General features: G+C 40.3%; 1 protein-coding gene across 2 annotated transcripts in view; it reads right to left on the bottom strand.

Annotated features, from left to right (window-relative positions):
* SGCD (sarcoglycan delta) overlaps positions 1 to 27,219 on the bottom strand; it is a 613,120-nt gene that overhangs the window by 391,133 nt on the left and 194,768 nt on the right. For both annotated transcript variants that reach the window (XM_052644383.1, XM_052644384.1), the window contains exon 2: positions 15,930 to 16,118. In XM_052644383.1, the coding sequence (XP_052500343.1) occupies positions 15,930 to 16,118 (189 nt within the window). The remainder of the gene's footprint in view (positions 1 to 15,929; positions 16,119 to 27,219) is intronic.

Below are 27,219 nucleotides of genomic sequence, written 5' to 3'. Positions count from 1 at the left end.
TTGTACAATATGAAAGAAGGGAATAAGGTCCATTAGAGAACACCAAAGAGAATTTCTCAATATACTGTGTAGGAAGCATACTGTCAGGTGGGAGTAAGAAGTATTCATCTGAATGTGTGGACACTTAGAAGGTTCTAAAATCAGAGTGGGTATACTGCAGACCATTAGCAGTATATATACTGCTGACACACACACGTGTCAAGGGCTCTTTTATGAGGCCTTGCTGCTGACTCTTGAGCTGTCCCACTCTCAGCCTGGAAAGTACCAAGGAAGGGGGTACAATGCAGTTGTTAGGAGTTTGGGGCTCATGTTTCCCTTCATATCCCAGCTCTGTCATTTACTGAAACCAGGTGAAAAATAACCTGACCACTCTTTGAAGCCTCAGTTCACTCATTTAGAAAAGGGAGAGAGTTAAAGGACCCGTCTTCTAGGGATGAAATAACATACCCCATGTGAAGTGCTCAGTATCATGCCCAGCACAGAAGAAGCTCTCAGTACAAGTCACCCTACTGATGACAATAATCTATACGCAAATACAGGAGTTAACGCACCTATGAGTGGCCAGATTCTGTTTGTAGCAATGAAAAACGCAAAAGACTTGTTCAAAATACCCTCCCTTTTTCTAATACAGAAAGTATTTATATTAAGTGTGAGGAATTACAGTCCGTATCTATCCTTACAGATGAGGTCCCCAATTCAACCACAATGTAGCCAAGTGGTCCTTAAAGAAAGCAAATATGATGACACATTCTTGCTTCTTTTTTATGATTTTCTTCTCTTTTTCATTTTAGCTCATTATCTTTACTTTTTTGAATCTCACAAGTATTACCTAAATACATTCTCCTTGCAAAATGTCACTAGAAAATAGTACAGAAAGGCAAAGTCACCTTCCACTGTCCTCTCCCATCCGCCTCATCATCCCACCTCTCCCCACTGCCCAACTCCTCTCCCAGTGGAGACCACTGTAACAGATGTTCACGAGATCCACATACTAGATTGCCATCACCTCTTACTCCACTCTTCAATTTCATTTTTAGCATTTATACAATCGTCTTGTCTTGGAAACCTCTCCTCCTTGATTAGTAAAGTGTCTGCCTACAATGTGGGAGACCTGGGTTCAATCCCTGGGTTGGGAAGATCTCCTGGAGAAGGAAATGGCAACCTACTCCAGTATTCTTACCTGGAAAATCCCATAGATGGAGGAGCCTGGCAGGCTACAGTTCATGGGGTCACAAAAAGTCGGCCACGACTGAGTGACTTCACTTTCATTTTCATCCCCTCTGTACATTCCTGCAGCATCCGCTCATTCTGGTGGCATTTCTACATTTATTTGTTTGATCATATGATCAAGTCTCTCCTTTTAGACAGCAAACTCTCTCTGAGGAAGGCCACCATTTACTTCTGTTCACTGTCGTACCTCCAGAACCTAGTACAGTGCTCCCCCCACAGGAAGAGTTCAATAAACATTTGTTGAATAAATGTTACTTATTCATTAGGTTGTCACAGTTGGTAACTAAGACTGACAAGAGATTCGCAGAGTTGAAGATTTCAAATAGAAACCAGTCACTTAATTGGGACCTGGAAATTATTTTTCAAAGAAAATCACAAAAATCAGAAATTCTCCACCAGTGAATGAACAAGATGCAAATTATCTCTGCTCTCATGGAAACCTCCTTGCCAAGAACTGCAAGGCAGGTTTCAATTAAGAAAATAAAAATTTGCTCATGTGAACCAAAAAGCATTCACTTCCAAATCAGCAACCAACTATGTATGACATAAAGTTGGTTTAAGTCAATGAGTGACTGACTGAGTGACCCAAAGGATCATTTCCTTCTATCTTTGGCTTTTAGGAAGAGCACTATTTTTTTTTTTTAACTTAGAATTAAGAGAAATTTCAGAGAGAGAAAACAAGCTTACTTAACATGGCCAACTACAGACAGCACATTAATGATCAAAACTCCCTGCCATTGGCCAACCCAGATACAATGGCTAGCCAAGGAATGAGAATATATCGAGTCTTTTACCAAATATTCCACAGACACTGACTCAAGACTTGCCTGAGTTTGCAAAAGGCAAAGCTCTACAACTCACTGTTCATTCTTGTTTATTCTAAAGTTGGAAGGTTGATTGTAGTAGTTATTAGGCATGAGACCTTAAGCAGATCACTGATCCCTAGTTGCCCCTTCATCAGTTCTAATGAGGTGGATGAAACTGGAGTCTATTATACAGAGTGAAGTAAGCCAGAAAGAAAAACACCAATACAGTATACTAACGCATATATATGGAATTTAGAAAGATGGTAACAGTAACCCTGTATGTGAGACAGCAAAAGAGACACAGATGTATAGAGCAGTCTTTCGGACTCTGTGGGAGAGGGCGAGGGCAGAATGATATGGGAGAATGGCATTGAAATGTGTAAATTATCACATGTGAAACGAATCCCCAGTCCAGGTTCAGTGCATGATACAGGGTGCTCGGGGCTGGTGCACTGGGATGACCCAGAGGGATGGGATGGGGAGGAAGGTGGGAGGGGGGTTCAGGACGGGGAACACGTGTACACCCATGGTGGATTCATGTCAGTGTATGGCAAAACCAATACAATATTGTAAAGTAAATAGATAAATAAAAGGGTAAAATTACGTTATCCCTGCTATGTCTCCCCCATGGGATGCTGGTAGAGACCCACGTAATGCAGCAAACATGGACCAATGTTCCAAGGAGTCAAGAACTTTTACAAATGTACCAGTGGTTACGAGGACTGACTGGAGCTCTGTTTCTCTTACTGTGTCCCTTGGTAAGTAGCAGTCACTTGAAAACACTTGCTGAAATACAGTGATGATTATTACATAAAATTGTAATAGTAACAATTTTATGGATTTTTTTAAACCTGTGTGTGTGTGCATCTGTGTGTGTGTGTGTGTGTGTGTGTAGGGAACAACACACTGGGAGTCCATCACATTCGGTCCTTAGTAAGTGGCTATGAAATGGTGCACTGCTCTATTGTTTTCCACTGAAAAAGGCTTAAATTGTCCCCAAGTTCCACTCACTAACTCATCCTGTACCAATACAGCATCTACTATTAGCAAACCAAGTGTTATGAGATGCTAATAAGTTTTTACACTTAATAAAGCTGACCAATAATTAAAAGCTGGCAAATATGCATACTTTCAGCCATACAGGTATTCCAGTTAGAAGGTTTCACCATTAAATATAAAGGCTATACTCCTGAGAATTTTTTCTATTCTTTAACTCCATTTTTAACAAAGCAACTCCTTATCAATTTAGATGATTCACATGTGGCTTAGTGAAGGCAGAAAAGTAATCCAAAAGGTAACTAAATCGTGATTCTTACAACACAGGTACTGGTTCTGTAGCTAGCAACTCCTTAAAATTTCCTGAAGCTAAAACTGTCTGAAGTAGTCAATGACTGAGCCAGTTTTGAAGTAATTTTAAAATGTGCACTCTTTATTGCTCCTAGATACAATGGTGACCATCATTACCACTGAAAGTTCTGCCAGTAAACACATTACTAGTTATGTCTATTTTTTGACAGCAAACATTTCTGAAAAAGTTAAAAGCATAAACTTTCAAGTTCAACTCACTTGCACAGATATATGTATATGTACAGACAGTTTGCCCTTGTATATGAAGTATGTAATAGACATACAAACTATTATTATTACTTCCTAGCTGAAAAAGGTGGTAAAAAAGCAGGTTAAGCAAGCTCTGAGCTTTAGTTTTCTTGTAGATGAAGGGGAGATAATAGCAGACCCCTCACAGTGTCACTGCGAGGAAAACAGAGAGAACTCAGGCAGGCCCCTAGCACTGTGCTCAATGCAAGGTGTGGTGTGTGATAGCCAATGGCAGTTGTTCTTGGTGGTGGTGGTGGTGGTATGCCAGGCTGTACAGCTCTTCCTGGACTTACAATAGGGTCAAATTTTGAAAAGCTCACTATCTGTTGCAAATAAGATAAGTCAAAAATGCATTTGGGACTTCCCTGGTGATCCAGTGGTTAAGATACCAACTTTCAGTGCAGGGAATGTAGACTCGATCCCTGGCTGGGGAACTAGGATCCCACATGACACCATGGTGTGGCCAATATATATATATTGCTTTAAGCCATTAAAGAAATGATACAAGATACAATTAATATATGTAAGCTACTGAACATCACAGCTTAGGCTCTCCAACCTTAAATATGCTCAGAACATTGACAGCAGCCTACAGTGGGGCACAATCATCTAACCCAAGACCTATTTTATAATAGAGTATGGGATACATCATGTGACTTACTAGATGCTTCACTAAAAGGGAAAAGCAGAATAGGTCACAGTGTACCAGTCATTTATCCTTGTGAGGGCGTGGCTGACTGGGAGCTAGAAGCTGCTGCACCCCAGAGATAGGACCATACCACCCATCTACAGCTTGGGAAAGAATTACAATTTAAAACTGGATCTACTTTATTCACACAACTTTTGCAACATGAAGTTGAAAAATCATAATTCAAACCATCCTAAGTTTGGGACCATCTGTACTTTCCAAAGGTGGCCAGAACCCTATCTCCTACAGCCACCATACAAATGATCACAAATTGACAGGTTAAAACAAAAGACATTCATTCTGTAATATTTCTGGAGGCCAGAAGTTTGAAATCAAGGTGTCAGCTGGGCTCCACTGCCCCTCGAGGCTCTAGAGAGGAATCCCTTCCTTGCCTTTTCCGTCTTGCAGAGTCTGTGGGCATCTGTTGCAGTGTCGTCACCCCAAACCCTGCCTCTCTGGCCATGCAGTCTGCTTCTCTTCTGTCCGTGTCAAATCTTTCTCTGCCTTACTCTTATGAAGAAGACTGCCACTGGGTTTGGGGTCCGAGTAGAAATCATCTCAAAATCCTTAATCTAGATAAGACTAAATAAGGTAATACAAAGTTCCAGGGATTAAGATGATGACCTGTGTTTTAGAGGATACCCACTCCAGTATTCATGCCTGGAAAATCCCATGGACTGAGGAGCCTTGTGGGCTACAATCCAGGGGTCGCAAAGAGTCAGACATGACTGAGCGACTTCTGTGTGTGTGTGTATTCAATCCACAACAATTTCCCATCCTGTAAGTTCCTCTAGAACCTTGCAAACTCCCGCATGTAGAGGGGATTCTCTGTGCCTTCCTCTTGAATTCTGGCAGGATTTTGTATCTGCCTTCACAAACAGAGTGAAGTAGTGATGCTATCTGACTTCTGAGCCTAGGTCATAACAGCATTAGGCACTTCTACCTCATTTAAGTGGGAAACACACCCTGGAACCCAACTACCATGAGGACAGGAAGCCCACATGAGCCTACATGGACAGGCCATGTGTAGGTGATCTGGCTTACAGAGGTTCCGGCTCACAGTCAGCATCAATTGCCCACACATATAAGCACACCTCCAGATGGTTACAGTCCGAACTGTAGAATCAACACCTGTCATGGAGGCTTCTCAGCTAAAGCCCTAGACATCAGAGGCCAGACTGAAGTTCCCACTGAGATCTACCCCTCAGATGCCCCAAATAACTACATTTATAGCAGCTTGCTCCTTTTCCTCACACCCAATCTCTGCTACTCCCCTCCTTTCAGTATTCCTGATTGGATAGGTAGAGAGACTAGGATATAGGACCTTTTGTGGGTAAAGAGCTGTACTGAGTGGGGGAGTCACCGGGACCACTTTTGAGTCTTACTTTCTGAACCTGTAGAATATGGAGTTTGACCAAATGATATATATGGTCTACTGTAGCTCATATAATTTCTAATTAAGGGATCCTCCCATATTGTCAGTCAGAATGAGAGAGACTGAGTCACTTTCTCCTCTGAAAGTGTATGTGTTTGTGTGTGCTCCCACTATATTTAGAGGAAAATCCAAGATGCTCAATGCCAGGAAATATTTCTAATGCACTGTTGTTATTTTTTTTAATCTTTAACCTTAACGCATTCCATTATTTAATGAATAATTAGTCTCTTATTTATTGTTATGCAGCAAACCACCCCAAAACTTCGTGGCTGAATACAAGAACAATCATTTATTTTGCTCAGGGCTCTGCCATTTCCTTCTCCAGGGGCTCTTCCTGACCCAGGGATTGAACAATGGTCTCCTGCATTGCAAGCAAATTCTTGACCAGCTGACGCACCAGGGAAGCCTTGCTTCCCTACCTTCTGTTAAATTGAGGGTTTTGTTTGTTTGCTTACTTTCCTACCTTAAGCCTATGACTCCAGGCCTTGGTAGGTAAGATGCCCTGGAGAGGGAAATGGCAACTCACTCCAGTATTCTTGCCTGGGAAATCCCATGGATAGAGGAGCCTAGTGGGCTACAGTCTAAAGGGTGGCAAAGAGTTGGACACAACTGAGCATGCCAGGCCTTAAAACCTGTCTAGGGCACAGAAAGTAAAGGCACCAATTGTTATATGGAAGGAAATGAAAAATCTGTTTCCACGTTCACTTCACATGCTCTCCGAGCTGTCTGAAAAGTAGGCCCACAGATTTTAGACCTGTTTTGTAACAGAGACCTTCCTGCATTAGCGGAAATGTTTTCTATCTGCTCTGGTGAGGATGGCTCGCTTCCCTGATGGCTCAGAATGTAGTCTGCCTGCAGAGCAGGAGACCTTGGTTCAATCCCTGGGTTGGGAAGATCCCCTGGAGAAGGGAATGGCAATCCACTCCAGTATTCTTGCCTGGAAAATCCTATGGACAGAGGAACCTGGCAGGATACAGTCCATGGGGTTGCAAAGAGTTGGACATAACTAAGCGGCTTCAATTTCCTTCTTTTCTTTCTTTCTGGTGAGGATGGTGGCTACTCACTCCATGTAGCTATTAACTTATGTGAAATGTAGCTCACATGACTCAGGAACTGAATTTTTCCTGTGACTTAATTTTAATACCATATGGGACAATGCAATTTGAGACCAAGTATTTACAAAGCCATTCTGAGGTTAGAGATTCTAACTAGTGACACAAACAGTCCAAGTGACCTGAAACTTCATATTTACTGCTGTGTCTCTTTCTTGTTGCTATTGTCTACTCTCTCAGTTGTGTCCGGCTCTTTTGTGACCCCATGGACTACATCCTACCAGGCTCCTCTGTCCGTGAGATTTTCTGGGCAAGATTATGGTAGTGAGTTGCCATTTCCTTCTCCAGGGGATCTTCCTGACCTAGGGATCGAACTCACATATCCATATCTCCTGCATTGCAACTGAATTCTTGACCACCAAGCCACTGGGGAAGTTCTGAGTAACCTTTCTTCAGTGGAAGGATTGGTCTCTGAGTTCACAGTGGTGAACTGATCCCTCTTGGGATTCAGAACTTCACTCCTATGATTGCTTAATGTCTCAGTAAGAGTGGAGAGAGCCCCATAATGTGGTTGCAATTTCTGATTTCTGAGAGTCATTCAGAGTTCACAGCTGCATGACCAAAAAAGAACTAAAAGTTCCTTCTGTGAGCAGCTATATGTGATGGAAGAAGACAGAAATCCAGAGAGATTTTTCTGACATTCTTTTTCTCAATTCTAGAATCACAAATAAAGTGAATTTTGAGTGTATAAAGGTGATAATAAGTGGGAAAGGTCAGACATATTATCCAAATAATAAGTTACTGTTGCACAGTGATTTGTTTGTAATTGGAACTCAAGTTTCCCAGTTTGACCTCCCAAGAGTATCTATAATTTGCATCCTGTTGAACTTGACTAGCATCAGTGCCTGCTTGCCTCTTTCCCCACCCACTCCTCTCTCCAGAGGCCTGGCCTCTCAGCACTAGAAGAACTACAGTATCTGAGGTGACCCGCATTTAACATCCCTGCATTCAGGCTTCAGTCACAGCGCTATCTCTGCTTTCAACACCATTCAAAAGGTCCTTCTCTACCCTTTAAGCCTCAACCTAAGGAGCCTTCCAGGGCCTTCCACCTTTGACTAATTTCTTCTTTCACACTCCCTTAAAAATTCTGTCACTTAGGGGAACTTATTAAAATTTCACATGTTTTTTCTTCTTAGTAAATTATACTCTATTAAGGTACAGGATTTTCTTCATTATAATCTTTAATGACCAGAAAAACCACAGTGCTGCACAACGTGCTTAAGAAATACCAAATCCAACTGTAGCAAAAGCACCCAATAAATTGCACAAATTTGTAACAAGCTTGTTTTATAGCGTTTTGCAGTAATTACAAGGACTAAACTCATCCTTGAGGATTTGCATTCTTGCAAAAGGTATAAAACACAGTAAGTTTCAAATGACATAGGACATGACAGAGCCATATCCCAGGACTTTCATGGAACAGAGTGGATTTTTGTCCTGTGTTTTTCTGCATTACAATGTTCATGCCGCCTTAAAAATAACACTGTGGTCATTTTTCAGCTTGATGAATTTGAGCTAATGGATGAAAAAGTAACCTCCAGAGACAGAGCCCTGAGAGACGGAAACACAGTGTTCTCAATATAAAAAGCCTTTCCAAGTTCTCAAGTGACACTGGCATCAGAGCTGAAGCAATTGCTATTCAAAATACATTCATTAACAATGTTAAGTGAAAGATACAACTAAAGCCAGTAATATCATTTTCTCCCATTTCCTGAGCAAATCTGTATGTGAACTAGCATGATTTCTCCTGCTTCTTGTCTATTTCACACTCCTGACATGTGTAATTAAAATGTAGCAGGTAGTTGATATACAGGAGGGAGTGTCTGCATTAAAAATACTTTTTCATAATCAAATTCAAGCACTCATCTCATTTATGGTCTGTCTACCTTAATAAATCAACTAATACTTCTTTTTAAAAGCCATATAAAGCTCTATTAACCCATCTTTACGTACTAATTTGAAGTGACGAGCTATTCATAAATTTTTTGCATTCATTTATTCAACAAACATTCTATATATCTACTATATACTAAGCAAGTTGTTGAATGCTGTCACTATACAGGTGAATAGTTTAAGGTTACTGTCTCTGTAGGGGAAACAGGAAAGTTAAATAATGCAGTACCGCATGTCTTCCCACTGCAGGGTACCAGGGACAGCAAAAACAAAAGAGTTGTCAGGTTTATCTGGGAGGACTTCTGAGAAAATCTGAGAAATCAGAGAAAAGCCTAAAAAGAGCACTGTGTATGGAAGATTAAATATAGGTGTGATTTTCAAGCGAATTTCTGACCTTATGGGAGGGAAGTCCTGGCCCAGCTGCTTGATGAGCAGGACTGACTAAATGATTCTACCCTCCCAGGCCACAGCTGATGGGGCATGTCATGTGGTCCATGCATAATAAACAAGTACAGCATGAAGTGTACAATCTGCTGAGCCAGTGCAGTTCCCTCTCTGGAATTTCAAGTGGGTAACAGGAGGAGACTAGGGTGGGGAGAAGTGGGAGCAGAAGGGGAAAGTCATTGCAGAGAAAAGGTCAAAGGCACACACATGTTGAAGATGCCAGGAAGCAGGAAACTTGGATAAACACAGGAGGTAACTGGTAGCTCCACAAAGGTAGAGGGATCCTGGCCTGCCAACAGAAGCAAATGTTACAGGGCAATATCAAGGCCACATGGTCCAGTAAAATCAGAGGATGGGTATCCCCAACACTGCCGTTGGTTCCTAAGAGTACTCTGGGTCCCATGGCTGTGAGACCCACCCACGCACCGGGAAAGCCCCTGTCCTGTTCCCCCTGCAAGTATACCCTCACTCCCCTCTGCTTGAGTTACTTTGACTGGGTCATGGCTCCTCAACCCGTCTCCAAACAGATGATGTGTCAGTGTTCTGAGTTATGGAGCTCACTGCCCATTCGCTCTGGCTTTTACTGTTTTACACTGTGTCCAATTTACAAGTATTAGAATGCCTTCCTCTGACCCTCAGTGGATCTTTATCTTACTTTAGGGTAAATAAATCATGTTTTAGACATTGCACTGAACAAATTCAATTTGTCTTCATGAAAAATAGCACTTGGAAAATGGGCAGCATAGTCTACTGATTAAGAGTGCAGGCTCAAAAGCCGGACTCCTGTGACCCAATTTCAGCTTCAGCGCTCACTGACTGTGTGACCTTGGATAAGTTATTGCACTTCTTGGAACCTCCTCGTCCCCATTTGCAAAATAGGCATGATAGTAGTGTCTACCTCATAGGAATTTTTATTAAGATTATACAGGAACATTACAAAGTAAGTTCTGCTTTAGTTTTTATTAAACAAATGGACATTCTCTTAATCATAGATACAATGGTTTGGATTTTGTAATTTTAATGAGTGGAGAAAGAAAGAGAAGTTAGAGGATCTGTTAAACACTAGTATAGCTAGCTACAATTTATCTAGGACATATTGTGTGCCCAGCATGGACCAACGACTTGACATCCATCATCTCATACATGTGGTCTGTATAAAACACTCACATGTGTTTGGCAATTAACAAACACACATTGAAAGCCGACTGCATACCAGGCACTGGTCCATGGCTATAAATATGAATAGAATACAACCCCTGCTCCTGAGGAGTTCCCAGTATGGTTGGGATGCTAAAGCTGGGTCAGACAACTTCATCATCTACTTTGGTTCAATCAGCTGCAAGATGAGGATGTTTGAAGAGGTGGTTCAAGGTACCTATTTCATCTAATAATGATTGCACACTCATTGGAAATCAAACATTTTAAGCTTTGCCACTAATAAGCACTTGTGCTAAATGACACTGTAGACAATCAGTACTGCAGTATTTTGGGAGGTCTTTGAGGCCAAGTTATTTGGATTGAGCTGCTGGAATACACTGGTAGAAGCAGCAGCCCTCTACAGAGGAAGATCTCACATGGTCAAGGCCAAGCTCCAAAGACAAAACTGTAGTGTTCAAACAAGAAGATGCCTTGCAGTCCTAAAGGATACCTAGTTCACTGCATTCATTTCTGTACTGAGCGCCAGAAGGAAAAGGTGATGTAGTTCATAGCCCACCAGGTGTCCCATTCCTTGACACTCATGCTAGGGATTTCTCCACTGCCCACAATGCATCACAGAGATGAATAAACCATATTCCAGACTAAGACTGTTTGGATTCAAACCTCTCCTCTGCCACTTTTTAGCTATGTGATCCCAAATCAAGTTACTGAGCTTCTCTCCTCCCTGTGAAGTTGGTATCATAATACCAATCCACATAAAGATTAAGTTAGATATTTATAAGTTGCAATGGCAGACAGCCTGATGCAAAATGAGCCTTCAATAAATGATGATGATGATAATGGTAAACACTAGCAGAAGGCATTTACTTCGGAACAAGCTCCTTTTCTAAGCACTTCACATTTATCACCTCATTCACTCTTCACAACAATCATATAAACAGGTAGGTATTGCTATTACTCCCAATATATGGTAGTACAGAAAGGTTGAAAAATTTGTCAAAGTAGCAGAACTCAGATGTGAACATAGAGCATCTTTGTGCTAAGTCAGCCCCTAACTACTGCCCTGAGTGGGGTTCTCCTATCATTTTCTGTTTCCAACACAAAATCTTCCTACAGGTCAGGTGCTAACTCAGAGTCTACACACCAACCTATGACACGGATAGCATTATTCAGTTTGCATTAAATGTTTATATAAACATTACAAGGGACTATAACAAAAGGTAGAAGCAGTGAAGGGAGAGGTCATTGGCTGTAGGATAAAGAGAACTGAGTTAAGGCCTGCACACACATAACTATCAGGAAGTACTCCACACAGGAAAAGTCAGTGGATATCTTGGATGGGAAGCAAATTTGTGATCTGATGACACAAGGCGGGTAACAAAGGTAATGAACCACTTCAGCAGCTTCAGAGCTGGGTTGGAAAGCCAGGTCATTGCAGCAATTAGCTAGAGGAGGTGGACATGAATGAGCAGCTGAACTGAACTGAACTGAACTGACTGTACGTTGTGGTATAAAGGGGTAGGCTTTGAAGTCAAGCACCAGTTCTTTGACTACTAGCTGTTTCCTTTAGAAAGCCACTCAACTTCTGTGAGCCTTGGGTTTTATTTTACTAAAATGGAGATTGTAATACCCAATTTGTAGGGTTGTTTGGAAAATTAAACAAGATAATTTTTTAAACTGCCAAGCAGTGACTAGCGCATATTAAGCACATGCTTAATAAATAATACTAGTTTCTTTGTAAAGCACAGTGTGTGATAAACTATGAGAGGTGAACCTATGGGTCTTTACAACAAAGGGAAATTAAACATTCCTCCAAGCAGGGGAAACACTGGAAAAGTGTAGGAGACTGTAATTCTATCTTGATTAATAATGAACAGCAGAGTAATCTGCTAAAAGCAGAGGAAAAAAATCATTTTTATTCTGATTTACATCTGGGACAAATAAAACTTGGTTGGATGCTTGTCCAGATTGTTATAATGGAAGGACTCTTTCAGCATAACCCTTGGGGACAGCATAGAATGCAAATCTGACAGCATAGAAAATTCTGGATGCCCGATATTGGATAAACTGCCAAGTCCTCAGAAACACTTGCAGATGACATCACTCTTGGTTTGTCATTACTCAGAGGGTTTGATTAAGGTGTAAACGTTTCCAAATCCCAAATTACTAAACATTCCAGGTGTACCAAATAATCAGTCTTTCCCCTTGACAATCGTCCAGAAGCCTCACAGAAATTGCTTCACTCCGATCGTACTGGATTTCCTGTGTTCACACACTCCACACTCACCAATGTAACATTGGTGAACGCCTCATTCTTTTTCAAGATATTCACTGTCAGTAAATTTTTATTTGTGGAATAGAATTATAATTCTAAAGGGATATGCATTATACTGTGATTTATGGAGAATATGTTTTTACCATCCAGGGAAAGACCAGTTTTGTGACACTTCAGCTCTATTTGCTCAAAAGCATTACTGTTACAAAATTACCCATTATGACTAACAATAGCATTATTCTCACCTCAGTAAGCACTTGGTTTGGTAAATCTTTAAAAACTGTCAACTTTGGCAATCAATTTAGTTAACTACACGAAATAGCCTATTTTATATAGATTATTACCTTAATATCATATTGCTCCCCAAACTCATAACATTCATAGTGAATTGTCACTCAATATACATTTACATAGACATCTCACTGTTGAGTCTGCCAGATAAAACATACTTGAGAAGCCAGATTTGCGTAATATCACAGTTATCTAGGTTTGAGTTCATATTCTCCACCACATTCACCCTCTAATCTTTCAGGTTCTATACATTAACTTCACGTCAAACTATGTCAATATAACAAAAACAGCCCCAAACAGGGAATGAGAGGGATACATGAGTCTCAGCTAAATTTCAGTGGAAAGACAATGAATTCAATCTTGTTGTTATTGTCCCACCATCCAACCATCTCACTATCAAGAACCTGGAGTATTCCAGAATTATCTCTCAATCCCTCAACAACTCATACCCAAACAGTAGGTGAGGTTGAGGTATGTCACTTCCATCTTTTAACGTCTTTTGAACATTTATTCTTCATTCTACTGCCCTAGCTTCAGTCTTCTATTTTATATTACGATATAGAATTTTTCTACTGTAAAGGTTTTGAAATATGAAATAAAAACATCACAGAACATGCATACTGACAAATGACAACTATGGACCCTTGGACTTAAGGGCAGATTCATGACACATTTTAGAGCCTTAAACTCTGAGACAGTTTCTCCATTATATTGCATCCTTGCGTGAGTAGTATCTAGACTACAACTTGGATCATACCTCCCTCTCTGTCTCACCTAAAACACTTCTCTGATTTTTTTTTTATATAAAGTAAGTTCAAAAAATATTTACAGATTCTAATTCAGAAGTAGAACCTAATGTGCTCCAATATTCTAGAACATACTTTGTTAGACCCCGTACAATACACTGGAAATTGACCTGTATCGTCTTTGAAACTTAAAACTGCAACTCAGAAGCTTAATTTGCTGCTGCTTACTGCAAATATTGAAAAGTGAACCATTCTCCATCGCTAAAACATCTATAAATAACATATGCTGGAAAGGGTGTGGAGAAAAGAGAACCCTTTTACACTGTGGGCAAGGATGTAAGTTGATGCAGCCACTACAGAAAGTCCCTCAAAAACTAAAAATAGAGTTACCACAAGATCCTGAAATCCCACTCCTAGACAGAAACATAATTTAAAAAGATACATGCACCTTCATATTCTGAGCAGCATATTCACTAGGCAAGGCATGAAAACCACCAAAATGTCCATCAAAGATGAACAGATAAAAAAGATGTGGTAAAAATACACAATGGAATACTACTCAACCATAAAAAGAACGAAATGCCTTTTGTAGCAACACAAATGTGCTTGGAAATTATCACATTAGGTAAATCAGAAGGAGAAAGACAAATGTCATATAATGTCGCTTATATGCAGAATCTAAAATATGAAGCAAATGAACTTATCTGAAACAGGAACAGAATCACAGACAGAGAACAGACTTGTGGTTGCCTGGAGGGAGATAGGAGTGGGATGGTCTGGGAGTCTGGGATTGGCAGATACAAACTATGACATGTAAAATAGATAAACAACAAGGTCCTATTGTATAGCACAGGGAACTATATTCAATATGTTATGATAAACCATAATGGAAAAGAATCTGAAAAAGAAAGCATACGTATGTATAACGCAATCATTTTGCTATACAGCAGAAATTAACACAGCATTGTAAATCAGCTATATTTCGATTTTAAAAGTGAGCCCTTTCAATGCACTAACACTGGTTTATGTAATCCTCATGAGTCAAGTGCCCATAGCCCGTCTCATGAGTAATGAACAAAGGCCCACAGAAAAGAGATGCCACCCCTGCTATTATCAAAGTTCACGCTGCCTGGGAGACACATGTAAAAAGTTTTATCTGGAGTGATAAGTGAAATAATAAATACATAAATGGAGCTACAGGAGCATCAGGGAGGAGTTGTACCAGGCAGAAAATGGAGAAAAGCAGCCCGAGGAGAAGAAATGGCCTGAGCAAAGGCAAGAAAGTCTACCTGTGCCCAGGTGTGAGGGATTAAAAATAAGCTCTACAATTCAGGAAAGACAAATATCCACTATTCTATTTTGTATTTCACATGAAAACCTTACTTTTAATTATGTTACGGTTACATTTTCTTATCACACAGGAGATCTTTTATATTGCCAACATAATTACTTACTTTTGACATTACCAGAGGAAAAGAAAGCATTTTTAGGACTATGCTCTCACTAATGCAAGAATTTATTTATACTGTTATAATCTTTACAAAAGCTCTAGGGAAATACCTCAGAATAACTCCAAAAATCTTTTTGCCAAGATTTTCTTTTCATCTGAACTTCAACAAGCAAATGTCCAACCTGCTGCATGGCCCTAAGTACCAAGATCAAGAATTTCTTCAAGGAAGTGTAAACACAAATTCTTAAAAAGAAAAAAAGTAAAATGGCAATACTCCTCTGATTCTATTCCTAAAAATCGAGGAAATGCTCCATTAACTACCAGGTGTAAATAGATACTGAAAATTCTTTAATGTTCTCCAAAGGCTAATTGAACACTGATGTTTCAACCTTTACCTCATGAAAACTTTCTTAATTACTACTAAAATAAAAAAATAAAAATAAAAAACACAAACTTACTACTTTGGGCTTTATCTCATCCTTCTCCCTACATTATTTACTCAAATTACTTATAAGTTACAGGCTATAGAAACACAGTTATCAAAATGTAGGGAAAGCTCACATGATTGCAAAAGAAGAGAAACATCCCACAATTGGATTACCAGCCTCTGAACAGTTGAGATTTAAAAGAAGTCAATCCTAACATGTAATCTGAGCAGCAATGCTTTTCTTTCCCTGCCCCCATCAAACCCACTGCTTGTAGGTTATTTTTAATTTTACTACCATCACTTTCCACATTCTTTTTTCTTCCCCATGCTTTCCCTTCCCCACAAAAGAGCTAAAGAAAACTGTATGGTCTTACTTACAATTGTGAAGTTCATGACTTTGAGAATCCAGATGGTCATGGCCAAGTTCACCAGTATTAGAATCATCAGGAGTAGGACAAAGAAATACAAACATCTTTTCCGCCAGCCATAAATCCCCACTTTGTATACCTGCGGCCCCTCAGAGCTGGGCATGGTGCCCCGGTGATGGGTGTACTGTTCCTGAGGCATCTGAAATAAATGAGCCGAGAGAGAGAAGCACTCACATTAAACTGCAAGGAGAAAGAGGGGGGAAAAAAGAACAGGAAAAAATCAACTTGAAGAGATATGGCTGACTGCTGTCCATATGTTTCTGCCTTCCTGACAAATCTAAAATCGGTATCCTCTGGACAAAAGTGGCTCCTCTGGATTCATGCATGAGCCCTCTCTTTTCATGCAGCCATCTCTCATCATGCGCTCTGAGACATCCACATACATATTGCGGGTGTAGACGGACCTATAGGAATTCACTTTCTAAATGATTCTTAGAATTCCGACATCTTTATGAGGGAGACACTGAAAGTATTCAGGGTAAAATTGAGAATTCACCTGCAAAATAAATAACCTCAACAGTTCATTGTGCTGGGATACTACTGCTACTTGGGCTTCCCTGGTGGCTAAGAGAGTAAAGAATCTGCCTGCAATATGGGAGACCCCTGGGTTCGATCCCTGGGTCACGAAGATCCCCAGGAGAAGGAAATGGCAAGCCACTCCAGTATTCTTGCCTGGAAATCCCATGGACAGAGGAGACTGATGGACTACAATCCATGGGGTCACTACGAGTCAGACGTGACTGAGTGACTAACGTTATGCTACTACTACTTAGGCAATTGATTTGGGGTAAAATGATCTCTGGAAGGTCATTGGCAAAATCAGTCCATGGGGTTTGAAAAGAGTTGGACATGACTGAAGCGACCTAGCACAGTGGCAAAAGTAACAATTTTGATCCTGCCTTCCAGAGTTCAAAGAGGTGTTGATGTGCTCACTTGCTTCAGGAATCCTCCAAAAGTCATAGCCTGTGTTTAAATTCCTCCCTTGACAGAGATCTCACTACTCTTTCAAGTAGCCCTTAGGAGTTAGATGATTCTAATTCTTATCAACACATTTATTTAATAAATATAAAAGAGTCTGAAAGTCAAGCACGGTGTGAATATTTGCTCCAGGAGCTTGCAGGCTAATGGGAAAAATGAACTAAACAGTGATTATAGCAGAGTGAGATAAATTAGAAAAAAAAATCTGCCAATATTAAGTAATATACCAATCCCCTTCAAAGTAAGGAAGGTTTTTCCAACCCCTGCTGTTGACACAAATTATCTTTATACTAGCACTACTAATTAGGAACCAACACAAATCTAAGTAAACATTACTTCTATAAAATTCTCCAACCAAAACAAATTTTAAAATTAAATACAAACAAAATTGCCAATGCGTATCGTTCAAAATGGAAAATAACTGCCTACTGAGAAGAATGATGATCTGCAAAACTACACAGCATATTGTGGTAGCAAGAGCTTTAGCACAGCATCTTCTGAGCACAGCATCCCTACTCTGCCATGAGCCATGTGACACAGCCTACTGCTTTTCTCCATTCAAATGGCTGCACAACTTTGATTTTGGTGTGTTTACTTCATTTGCCCTCATGCAGGCATAATGTATTCTCTAGGAATAAGACCTTTCTCCACTTATTTTCATCTTCAGTTCAGTTCAGTTCAGTCGCTCAGTCAAGTCCGACTCTTTGCTACCCCATGAATGGCAGCACACCAGGCCTCCCTGTCCATCACCAACTCTCAGAGTTCACTCAAATTCATGTCCATTGAGTCAGTGATGCCATCCAGCCATCTCATCCTCTGTCATCCCCTTCTCCTCCTGCCCTCAATCGCATCAGAGTCTTTTCCAATGAGTCAACTCTTCGCATGAGGTGGCCAGAGTACTGGAGTTTCAGCTTTAGCATCATTCCTTCCAAAGAACACCCAGGGCTGATTTCCTTTAGAATGGACTGGCTGGATCTCCTTGCAGTCCAAGGGACTCTCAAGAGTCTTCTCCAACACGATAGTTCAAAAGCATCAATTCTTCGGCGCTCAGCTTTCTTCACAGTCCAACTCTCACATCCATACATGACCACTGGAAAAACCATAGCCTTGACTAGATGGACCTTTGTTGGCAAAGTAATGTCTCTCCCTTTGAATATGCTATCTACATTGGTCATAACTTTTCTTCCAAGGAGTAAGCGTCTTTTAATTTCATGGCTGCAGTCACAATCTGCAGTGATTTTGGAGCCCCCAAAAATAAAGTCTGACACTGTTTCCACTGTTTCCCCATCTACTTCCCATGAAGTGATGGGACCAGATGCCATGATCTTAGTTTTCTCAATGTTGAGCTTTAGGCCAACTTTTTCACTCTCCTTTTTCACTTTCATCAAGAGGCTTTTTAGCTCCTCTTCACTTTCTGCCATGAGTGGTGTCCATCTGCATATCTGAGGTTATTGATATTTCCCCCAGCAATCTTGATTCCAGCTTGTGCTTCCTCCAGCCCAGCGTTTCTCATGATGTACTCTGCAGAGAAGTTAAATAAGCAGGGTGACAATATATAGCCTTGACATACTCCTTTTCCTATTTGGAACCAGTCTGTTGTTTCATGTCCAGTTCTAACTGTTGCTTCCTGACCTGCATATAGGTTTCTCAAGAGTCAGGTCAGGTGGCCTGGTATTCCCACCTCATTCAGAATTTTCCACAGTTTATTATGATCCACACAGTCAAAGGCTTTGGCATAGTCAATAAAGCAGAAATAGATGTTTTTCTGGAACTCTCTTGCTTTTTCCATGATCCAGCAGACGTTGGCAATTTGATCTCTGGTTCCTCTGCCTTTTCTAAAACCGGCTTGAACATCTGGTATTTATACCCCTCGTCCAAGGTAAGGATCAGCGGCTGCGCTTTCCTGGAGCAGCCATGAGGAGATACCCCACGTCCAAGGTAAGAGAAACCTAAGTAAGATGGTAAGTGTTGCGAGAGGGCATCAGAGGGCACAGACACTGAAACCATAATCATAGAAAACTAGTCAATCTAATCACACGGACCACAGCCTTGTCTAACTCAACAAAATTAAGCCATGCCCTGTGGGGCCACCCAAGACAGACGCGTCATGGTGGAGAGGTCTGACAGAATGTGGTCCACTGGAGAAGGGAATAGCAAACCACTTCAGTATTCTTGCCTTGAGAACCCCATGAACACTATGAAAAGACAAAATGATAGGATACTGAAAGAGGAACTCCCCAGGTTGGTAGGTGCCCAATATGCTACTGGAGATCAGTGGAGAAATAATTCCAGAAAGAATGAAGGGATGGAGCCAAAGCAAAAATAATACCTAGTTGTGGATATGACTCGTGGTAGAAGCAAGGTCCAATGCTCTAAAGAGCAATATTGCATAGGAACCTGGAATGTTAGGTCCATGAATCAAGGAAAATTAGAAGTGGTCAAACAGGAGATGGCAAGAGTGAACGTCGACATTCTAGGAATCAGCAAACAAAAATGGACTGGAATGGGTGAATTTAACTCAGATGAACATTATATCTACTACTGCAGGCAGGAATCCCTTAGAAGAAATGGAGTAGCCATCATGGTCAACCAGAGAGTCCGAAATGCAGTACTTGGATGCAATCTCAAAAACAACAGAATGATCTCTTTTCATTTCCAAGGCAAACCATTCAATATCACAGTAATCCAAGTCTATACCACTACCAGTAATGCTGAAGAAGCTGAAGTTGAACGGTTCTATGAAGACCTACAAGACCTTTTAGAACTAACACCCAAAAAGATGTCCTTTTCATTATAGGGGACTGGAATGCAAAAGTAGGAAGTCAAGAAACACCTGGAGTAACAGGCAAATTTGGCCTTGGAATATGGAATGAAGCAGGGCAAAGGCTAATAGAGTTTTGCCAAAAGAACGCACTGGTCATAGCAAACACCCTCTTCCAACAACACAAAAGACTCTATATATGGACATCACCAGATGGTCAACACTGAAATCAGATTGATTATAATTAGATTGATTTTCATCTTAGTCAATAGCAATTACATTAGCGATAACTGTGCCAAGGTGAGCATGGTGACAGACAAACTGTAGACCCTAAAATTGTATCTTTGGTTATGAGGTCATCTTCTGGATGGTTCAGAATATAATTACTGTATGGTTTTTAGCTAATCACTGAAATGCACACATGGAATCTAAAAATCCCCCAGAGAACTCATGGCCTTTATACACCAGTGGAATTCCATTTGAAAAGCCAAATTAATTCTTACTTAAGGTCTATTCAAATGTTCAGTGAAGACCTACACACATTTATGCCATTCTGAATACTTACCTAGCACCAAAATCAGGCTCTAATACGAGTATACGTTTAAATCCATGTGTGTAGAATGAATAAGTGAAAAATGAATGCATGAATGATGAACAAATGCTGAATGTTTTTCCACCTATTATAAAATCTACTGCCATCTGGGGTTGTACAAAAGTCCAAGCCAAATACAGGAGAAAGTTCTCGCTTGTATCCTTGCAAATTTCCATTTCTGGTTCCCAAAGCCCTGAGTTCCCAACCAAGCAGTGAGTGTCACATTATGAAAGTATCTCAATGGTATTATTGAGCCCCTTATAATTCTGCAAGTCAGGGGTATTTAAAACAACATGGGAACACAGCAATGTCATCTCTCACTGACCTTTTCACACACCAAGATCAATGAGAAGGGAAGAAAATGTCTTATAAGTTTGAAAGAAATTAGACCTTTTTTTTCCAAGGAATCATATTCCATAAATTAAACAAAATCTTAGAATCCTATTTGCAAGATCCTTTGATTCTAATCAACGAGTTTTATATATCAGCTAACAACACTAGAGAAGCTGACCCATTTGTGTGTGGCTCCAGGGTTTGTGGGGGGTGGGGGGGCAAGGACAAAAATAGCTTTTTTTGACCCTTGTAGGTGTGAAGAACAATGAGAAATTCTTGAAAAAACCAGTGTACAGAAGCTAGCGAATACTGCCACCACACCTCGTGCCTTTTCTCTAACATTTGTCTCCAGCAATTGAGGGCATTATGTAACTTAGCTATCAAATGGAAATGAATAGTCAACAAATATTTATGGAGCTGTGGATATGGACATCATGCATGTGATTTTTTTTTCATACACAGATTATTCGAACTTGACAGTTGCAATGATTATCTCCACTTAGGGTCCTGATGTCCATCAGAAGCACCTGTGGTGCTTTTAAATCACCTACACTCAGGTTAACAAAATAATAATCACAAGGGTAAGACCCAGGCATTAGAATTTTTTAAAGTTCCCCAGATAATCCTTAAGTGTAGACAAGGTTACATACCACTGACCTACAGTAATGTCTCAGCCCTGATTAAGCAGAAAAACCCCAAACTTTTAACAGATACAAAATTAAATTATGAGTGCTACAATGGAATTGGAAAGCTCCCCAGGTCATTCCAGGCATTTGGGACAATTTATCTAAAAAATGCCCCTTTTGTTTGTTTGTTTTTTATTAAGCCAGATGCCTTCTTTGCTGCCGCTGCTTGTTGTATTTTTTTTTAATTAATTAGTTTGGAATATAGTTTATTTACAATGTTGTATTAGTTTCAATTGCATAGCAAAGTGAATCAGTTGCAATTTTTTTTTCCATAATGCAACTATTTCAAGGTAAAAATATCTCAAAGTCTAGCATATGAAACAGCAGAGCTCCTCTGCTTAAAGGAAGAGGACTTGGCCACCCTTGAAGCACTTTTGCAGAACCTTTGGACTCCCAGAAACCACTAACTTTGCCCCAGTGTGAACTGACCAGCTGAGGAGTTAAAAGCCAGCAAGCTGAAGCAGTGACCCTTCAAACCACACAGGAGTTAGTAGCTGAGAGGGGATCAGAACCTAATTCTCTGATATATGGTGTAGTGACAGATTATGCATGTCATGAGGACTCCTGGATCTGAATCATATTCCCAGCCTACCTTAAGGAGTCACATAAAACAAAGCAATAATAATAATAATTCCAGTCTGCAATTTAAGGAAGGAGGGAGGGAAGGAGAAAGGGAGGGAGAAAGGGACCCATCTTGTACAAATGATTATAACGTATATGTGGAATCTAAAAAAGTTGGTGCAGATGAACTTACTTACAGAACAGAAATTGCGTTATGGATGTAGAAAACAAACATGGTTACCAAGGGGGAAAAGGGGAGAGGGAGAAACTTGGGATTGGCAATAGTAATATATAAAAGAGATAACTAATGAAAACCTATTGTGTAACATAGAGAACGCTATAGTCTGTAATGACCTATATGGGGAAATATTCTAAAAGAGAGTGGATATATGTATAACTTACTCACTCTGCTGTACACCTGAAAGTAATGCAGAATTATAAACCAACTACACTCCAATAAATTTTCTTAAAAGAAAATAAATACAAAGTGTTGCCTGCCAAACAATAAGGTAATGGATACATCTGTTATCAATAATCCTGCTTGGAAGAAGAAAATTTAGATAAGCTGAGTAAATTGAATTTTCTAGTAAAAAATTAAAAAAAAAACTGAAACATGTTGAAATAATAAAAATTTAAGAGGCGATCCAGACTCCAATCTGGGTTTCTTTGGGTCCTTCCTGGGATAAATCTGCTGCAAAGCTGCAGTTTCAGACGCTCCCTTGTCCAGTGTCTTCCATGGCCTTCTCAGGGGCCCTCCCTAGTAGTGCATTAACCTCACAACACATTTTTGTAAAACCAACTAAAATAAAATGAAAAAGACTGTCTTTTTCAACTTCCCTTTATTTTGGGTGGCTTTGGAGGATTTACATGCATTTTGGAGGTCCAAATAAGAGGAATCTGGATTGGGAGTTCACATACTTCAGATGATATGTATTTATATGATTTGCAGCCACTTCCCTGTAGAGGTACATTAGGCCAGCTCCCCTTGTGTAAGAATGTCTTGCAGGAATTCTCCTTCAACCCTCGGTGACAACTCACCAAGCATGGCATCATGAAGGTAGGACCAAAGGACGTGTGGCCATGTAAACATGTCCTCTGATGGCAAGCACCAGACACAGGGGGGTAGCAGAGGAGCCAGGAGCTAGTTGGAGGTGGTTTTTTTTTTTTTCCTCATCATCAGTTATTTAAAATTTCAAGCATAGAATTCAATTTTCATTGACACCCAGTCAAAACAGAAATTCTATCCTGTCAAGAATACACTCAATGCAGCCCAGAAAACAAATGTTCCCCACAGTTTTTCTTTTTCTATGGGAAGCATGGAAAAGAGAATCAGAAGTCTTGTGTTTTCAGGGTGTGTGCGCTCCGTGTCCGTATTCTGTAAGTAAAGTTGCATGCTTTATGCTTCACAACCATCAATATTTTTTTCAAGTTTTATTGAAATTGGAATAGGAGACAATTACCTTTCTATTGTCTGTACAGAAAGTGATAGCACCACATATCACTTGTGTATGACAAGAGTTGTCATACAAAGAGGCAATCAAAGGATATGCAACCAAAACTGTAGAAAAAATATGTCAGACACATAATTATGAATGTTATGTTTCTGGATTTTATGACAGTTCAGCTTTTGAAAATTAAAAATTTAAGTCCCTTTCTCATTCTAAGTACATGGTCATCTTTACAAACTTGAGTTTGTATTTCTAATATTCTTTTCCTTAAAATAGTCCCACAATTTATTTAAGTTCCAGGCTTCATAAAACCTGGAAAGTCTTCTGGTCCCTCCCATAAAGAACCTCAAGTATACACCAAAACTTCAGTAGAACATCATCATGATACATCACTGCTTAGCTGGTTCAGTGAAAGTGAAAAAAGGGAAAGTGTTATTCATTCAGTTGTATTCAACTCTTCACAACCCCATGGACAGGCCTCTGTCTGTGGAATTCTCCAGGTAAGAATAGTGGTGTAGATAGCCATCCTTTTCTCCAGCGTATCATCCCTACCCAGGGGATGGAAACTGGGTCTCCTGCATTGCAGGTGAATTCTTTACCATCTGAGCGACCAAGGAGCTTGATAAAAGGTGCAACTATCTATATTCCACTGGGAAGGATTTTCTGATATTTGAATGTGCAAGAACCACCCTGGCAAACAATAAATGCAGATTCATAGGCTTTGCATCAAGGAATAATCACTTTTGTAAGACTTAGGCACATGTGGATGGGGAAACAGTGGAAACAGTGTCAGACTTTGTTTTTTTTGGCTCCAGAATCACTGCAGATGGTGACTGCAGCCATAAAATTATAAGACACCCCTTGGAAGGAAAGTTATGACCAACCTAGACAGCATATTGAAAAGCAGAGACAGTACTTTGCCAACAAAGGTCTGTCTAGTCAAGGCTATGGTTTTCCCAGTGGTCATGTACGGATGTGAGAGTTGGACTGTGAAGAAAGCTGAGTGCCGAAGAATTGATGCTTTTGAACTGTGGTGTTGGAGAAGACTCTTGAGAGTCCCCTGGACTGCAAGGAGATCCAACCAGTCCATTCTGAAGGAGATCAGCCCTGGGTGTTCATTGGAAGGACTGATGCTGAAGCTGAAACTCCAGTACTTTGGACACCTCATGCGAAGAGTTGACTCATTGGAAAAGACCCTGATGCTGGGAGGGATTGGGGGCAGGAGGAGAAGGGGACGACAGAGGATGAGATGGCTGGATGGCATCACTGACTGGATGGACATGGTTTTGGGTGAACTCCGGGCATTGGTGATAGAGAGGTCTGTCATGCTGCGATTCATGGTGTTGCAAAGAGTCGGACACAAGTGAGTGACTGAACTGAACTGAAGGCTCATTTGAGAAATCTGTATTTTTAGCAAGCACCAAAATTGATTCTGGATACTAAAGGCCCAAGGATCACGTTTCAAGAACCCAAACTTACATCCAACACATAAAAAAGCAGCCCAGGGTCCTCCTTTACCTCCACTTGTGTTACTTCTCACCAGATCACCCATTTCCTCCCATTCCCTAAAGGTATGCTTTCCCATCCCTCACATTTTCGCTGCATTCCTGCCCTGTAGCTTTCATTTCTATCATCCTTTTTAGCAATGTACTGAATTTACCATTCTTTGCAGTCTTCAGTGTTTTGTGCACAAATCTCTTTGTCATTAAACACAATCTTAGCTTACCTTTGTATTTTTCTCCACATGTTGCCTAAATTTACTCTCATTGATGCCCAGGGTCCCAGGTCCTTGACAAATACTAAAAACTTCATATTCTCATTTATCTACTGAAATGGCCCATTCAAAAATCACTAATTATGTCCCTGGTCAAAATTCAATGTCCTTTTCTTGGACCTGCTGAAGCTGCGGTTATTAAACAACATCTCCTTCTCCCCTGGAAATCTTGTCCTTCTTTGGAATTCATGACACTTCTGTCCCAAGGCCCCTTCCTTCTGTCTCTGATTTCTGTCTTTTCAACCTCTCCTCTCTGCCTCCTTAGCTCAAGTTCATGTCAGGAGTCAGTGTTATCTCTCCCATCTCAGAGACAATGCCCAGTGTTATACTTTCATTCCGTAACTCTATGAATGTTAAACTAAACTTATCACTTTCACTCCAGTTTCCATCTCAAGTTAAACCTCTCTAAATGTCTTTCATCCATTGATTCCCTCATCGAACAAATTCTATAAACTGCACAGTCTCAAGATATCACAGGGAAGATTTACCTTGCCTTCAGGAAGCTCATAGGCTGAGTGTTGGGGGACTTTGAACAGCAAATTCTTAGAGACAAAATGAACCATGTAAAGTGTCTACACTGAAATATATCTGGGAACATGAAAAAGATTATCACAGGATGAAAGTTATTTTATATAGACTCAAGACTCATCTAGAGAGAACTATCTAAGGATGCAACATTTATGCTGAGATCTGAAGGACAATAAAAGACATCAAAGTAAGGGAAGAGGGAAAAGAATGAATCCAGGAGGAAGAAAGAAAGCAAAGGCAAGGGCCCCAGTGTGGACAAGGTTTGTGTGACTCATTGCACTGAGTGAAGCAGAGAAGAGCATGAGATGAGGCTGAAATGGTGGCTGGAGTTGGATGATGCTGGGCCTTGGAGATGGTTATAAGAGACTCAAATGTTATTGAAAAGTCAGTGAAAACCCAAGGCCAAATGTGAAACAAGGAAGTAATAATCTGATTTATAAGGGTATAGCAATATCTAGACCACAATAGATACAGAATAAATATTTGCTGTTTGATGTGACTGACCATCTTATTTTTCCCTCCCTCTATACCAATTATGCATCAAAAATTCTCAAAAATTGAATGTTTTCAATAATATAATTCCTTATTGCCAAATTCAGAATTAAATGGAAGAAAGTAGGGAAAACCACTAGACCATTCAGGTATGACCTAAATCAAATCCCTCATGATTATACAGTGGAAGTGAGAAATAGATTTATGGGACTGGATCTGATAGAGTGCCTGATGAACTATGGACAGAGGTTCATGACATTGTACAGGAGACAGGGATCAAGACCATCTCCATGGAAAAGACATGCAAAAAAGCAAAATGGCTGTCTGGGGAGGCCTTACAAATAGCTGGGAAAAGAAGAGAAGTGAACAGCAAAGGAGAAAAGGAAAGATACAAGTATCTGAATGCAGAGTTCCAAAGAATAGAAAGAAGAGATAAGAAAGCCTTCCTCAGTGATCAATGCAAAGAAATAGAGGAAAACAACAGAATGGGAAAGACTAGAGATCTCTTCAAGAAAATTAGAGATACCAAGGGAACATTTCATGCACAGAAGGGCTCGATAAAGGACAGAAATGGTATGGACCTAACAGAAGCAGAAGATATTAAGAAGAGATGGCAAGACTACACAGAAGAACTGTACAAAAAGGATCTTCACGACCCAGATAATCACAGTGGTGTGATCACTCATCTAGAGCCAGACATCCTGGAATGTGAAGTCAAGTGGGCCTTAGAAAGCATCACTATGAACAAAGCTAGTAGAGGTGATGGAATTCCAGTGGAGCTATTTCAAATCCTAAAAGATGATGCTGTGAAAGTGCTGCACTCAGTATGCCAGCAAATTTGGAAAACTCAGCAGTGGCCACAGGACTGGAAAAGGTCAGTTTTCATTCCAATCCCAAAGAAAGGCAATGCCAAAGAATGCTCAAACTACTGCACAATTGCACTCATCTCACACGCTAGTAAAGTAATGCTCAAAATTCTCCAAGCCAGGCTTCAGCAATACGTGAACCGTGAACTTCCAGATGTTTAAGCTGGTTTTAGAAAAGGTAGAGGAACCAGAGATCAAATTGCCAACATCCGCTGGATCAT

This window comes from Budorcas taxicolor, chromosome 7, assembly GCF_023091745.1.
Source record: "Budorcas taxicolor isolate Tak-1 chromosome 7, Takin1.1, whole genome shotgun sequence".
NCBI lineage: Eukaryota > Metazoa > Chordata > Mammalia > Artiodactyla > Bovidae > Budorcas > Budorcas taxicolor.
This window is presented reverse-complemented; position numbering and strand designations above follow the sequence as displayed.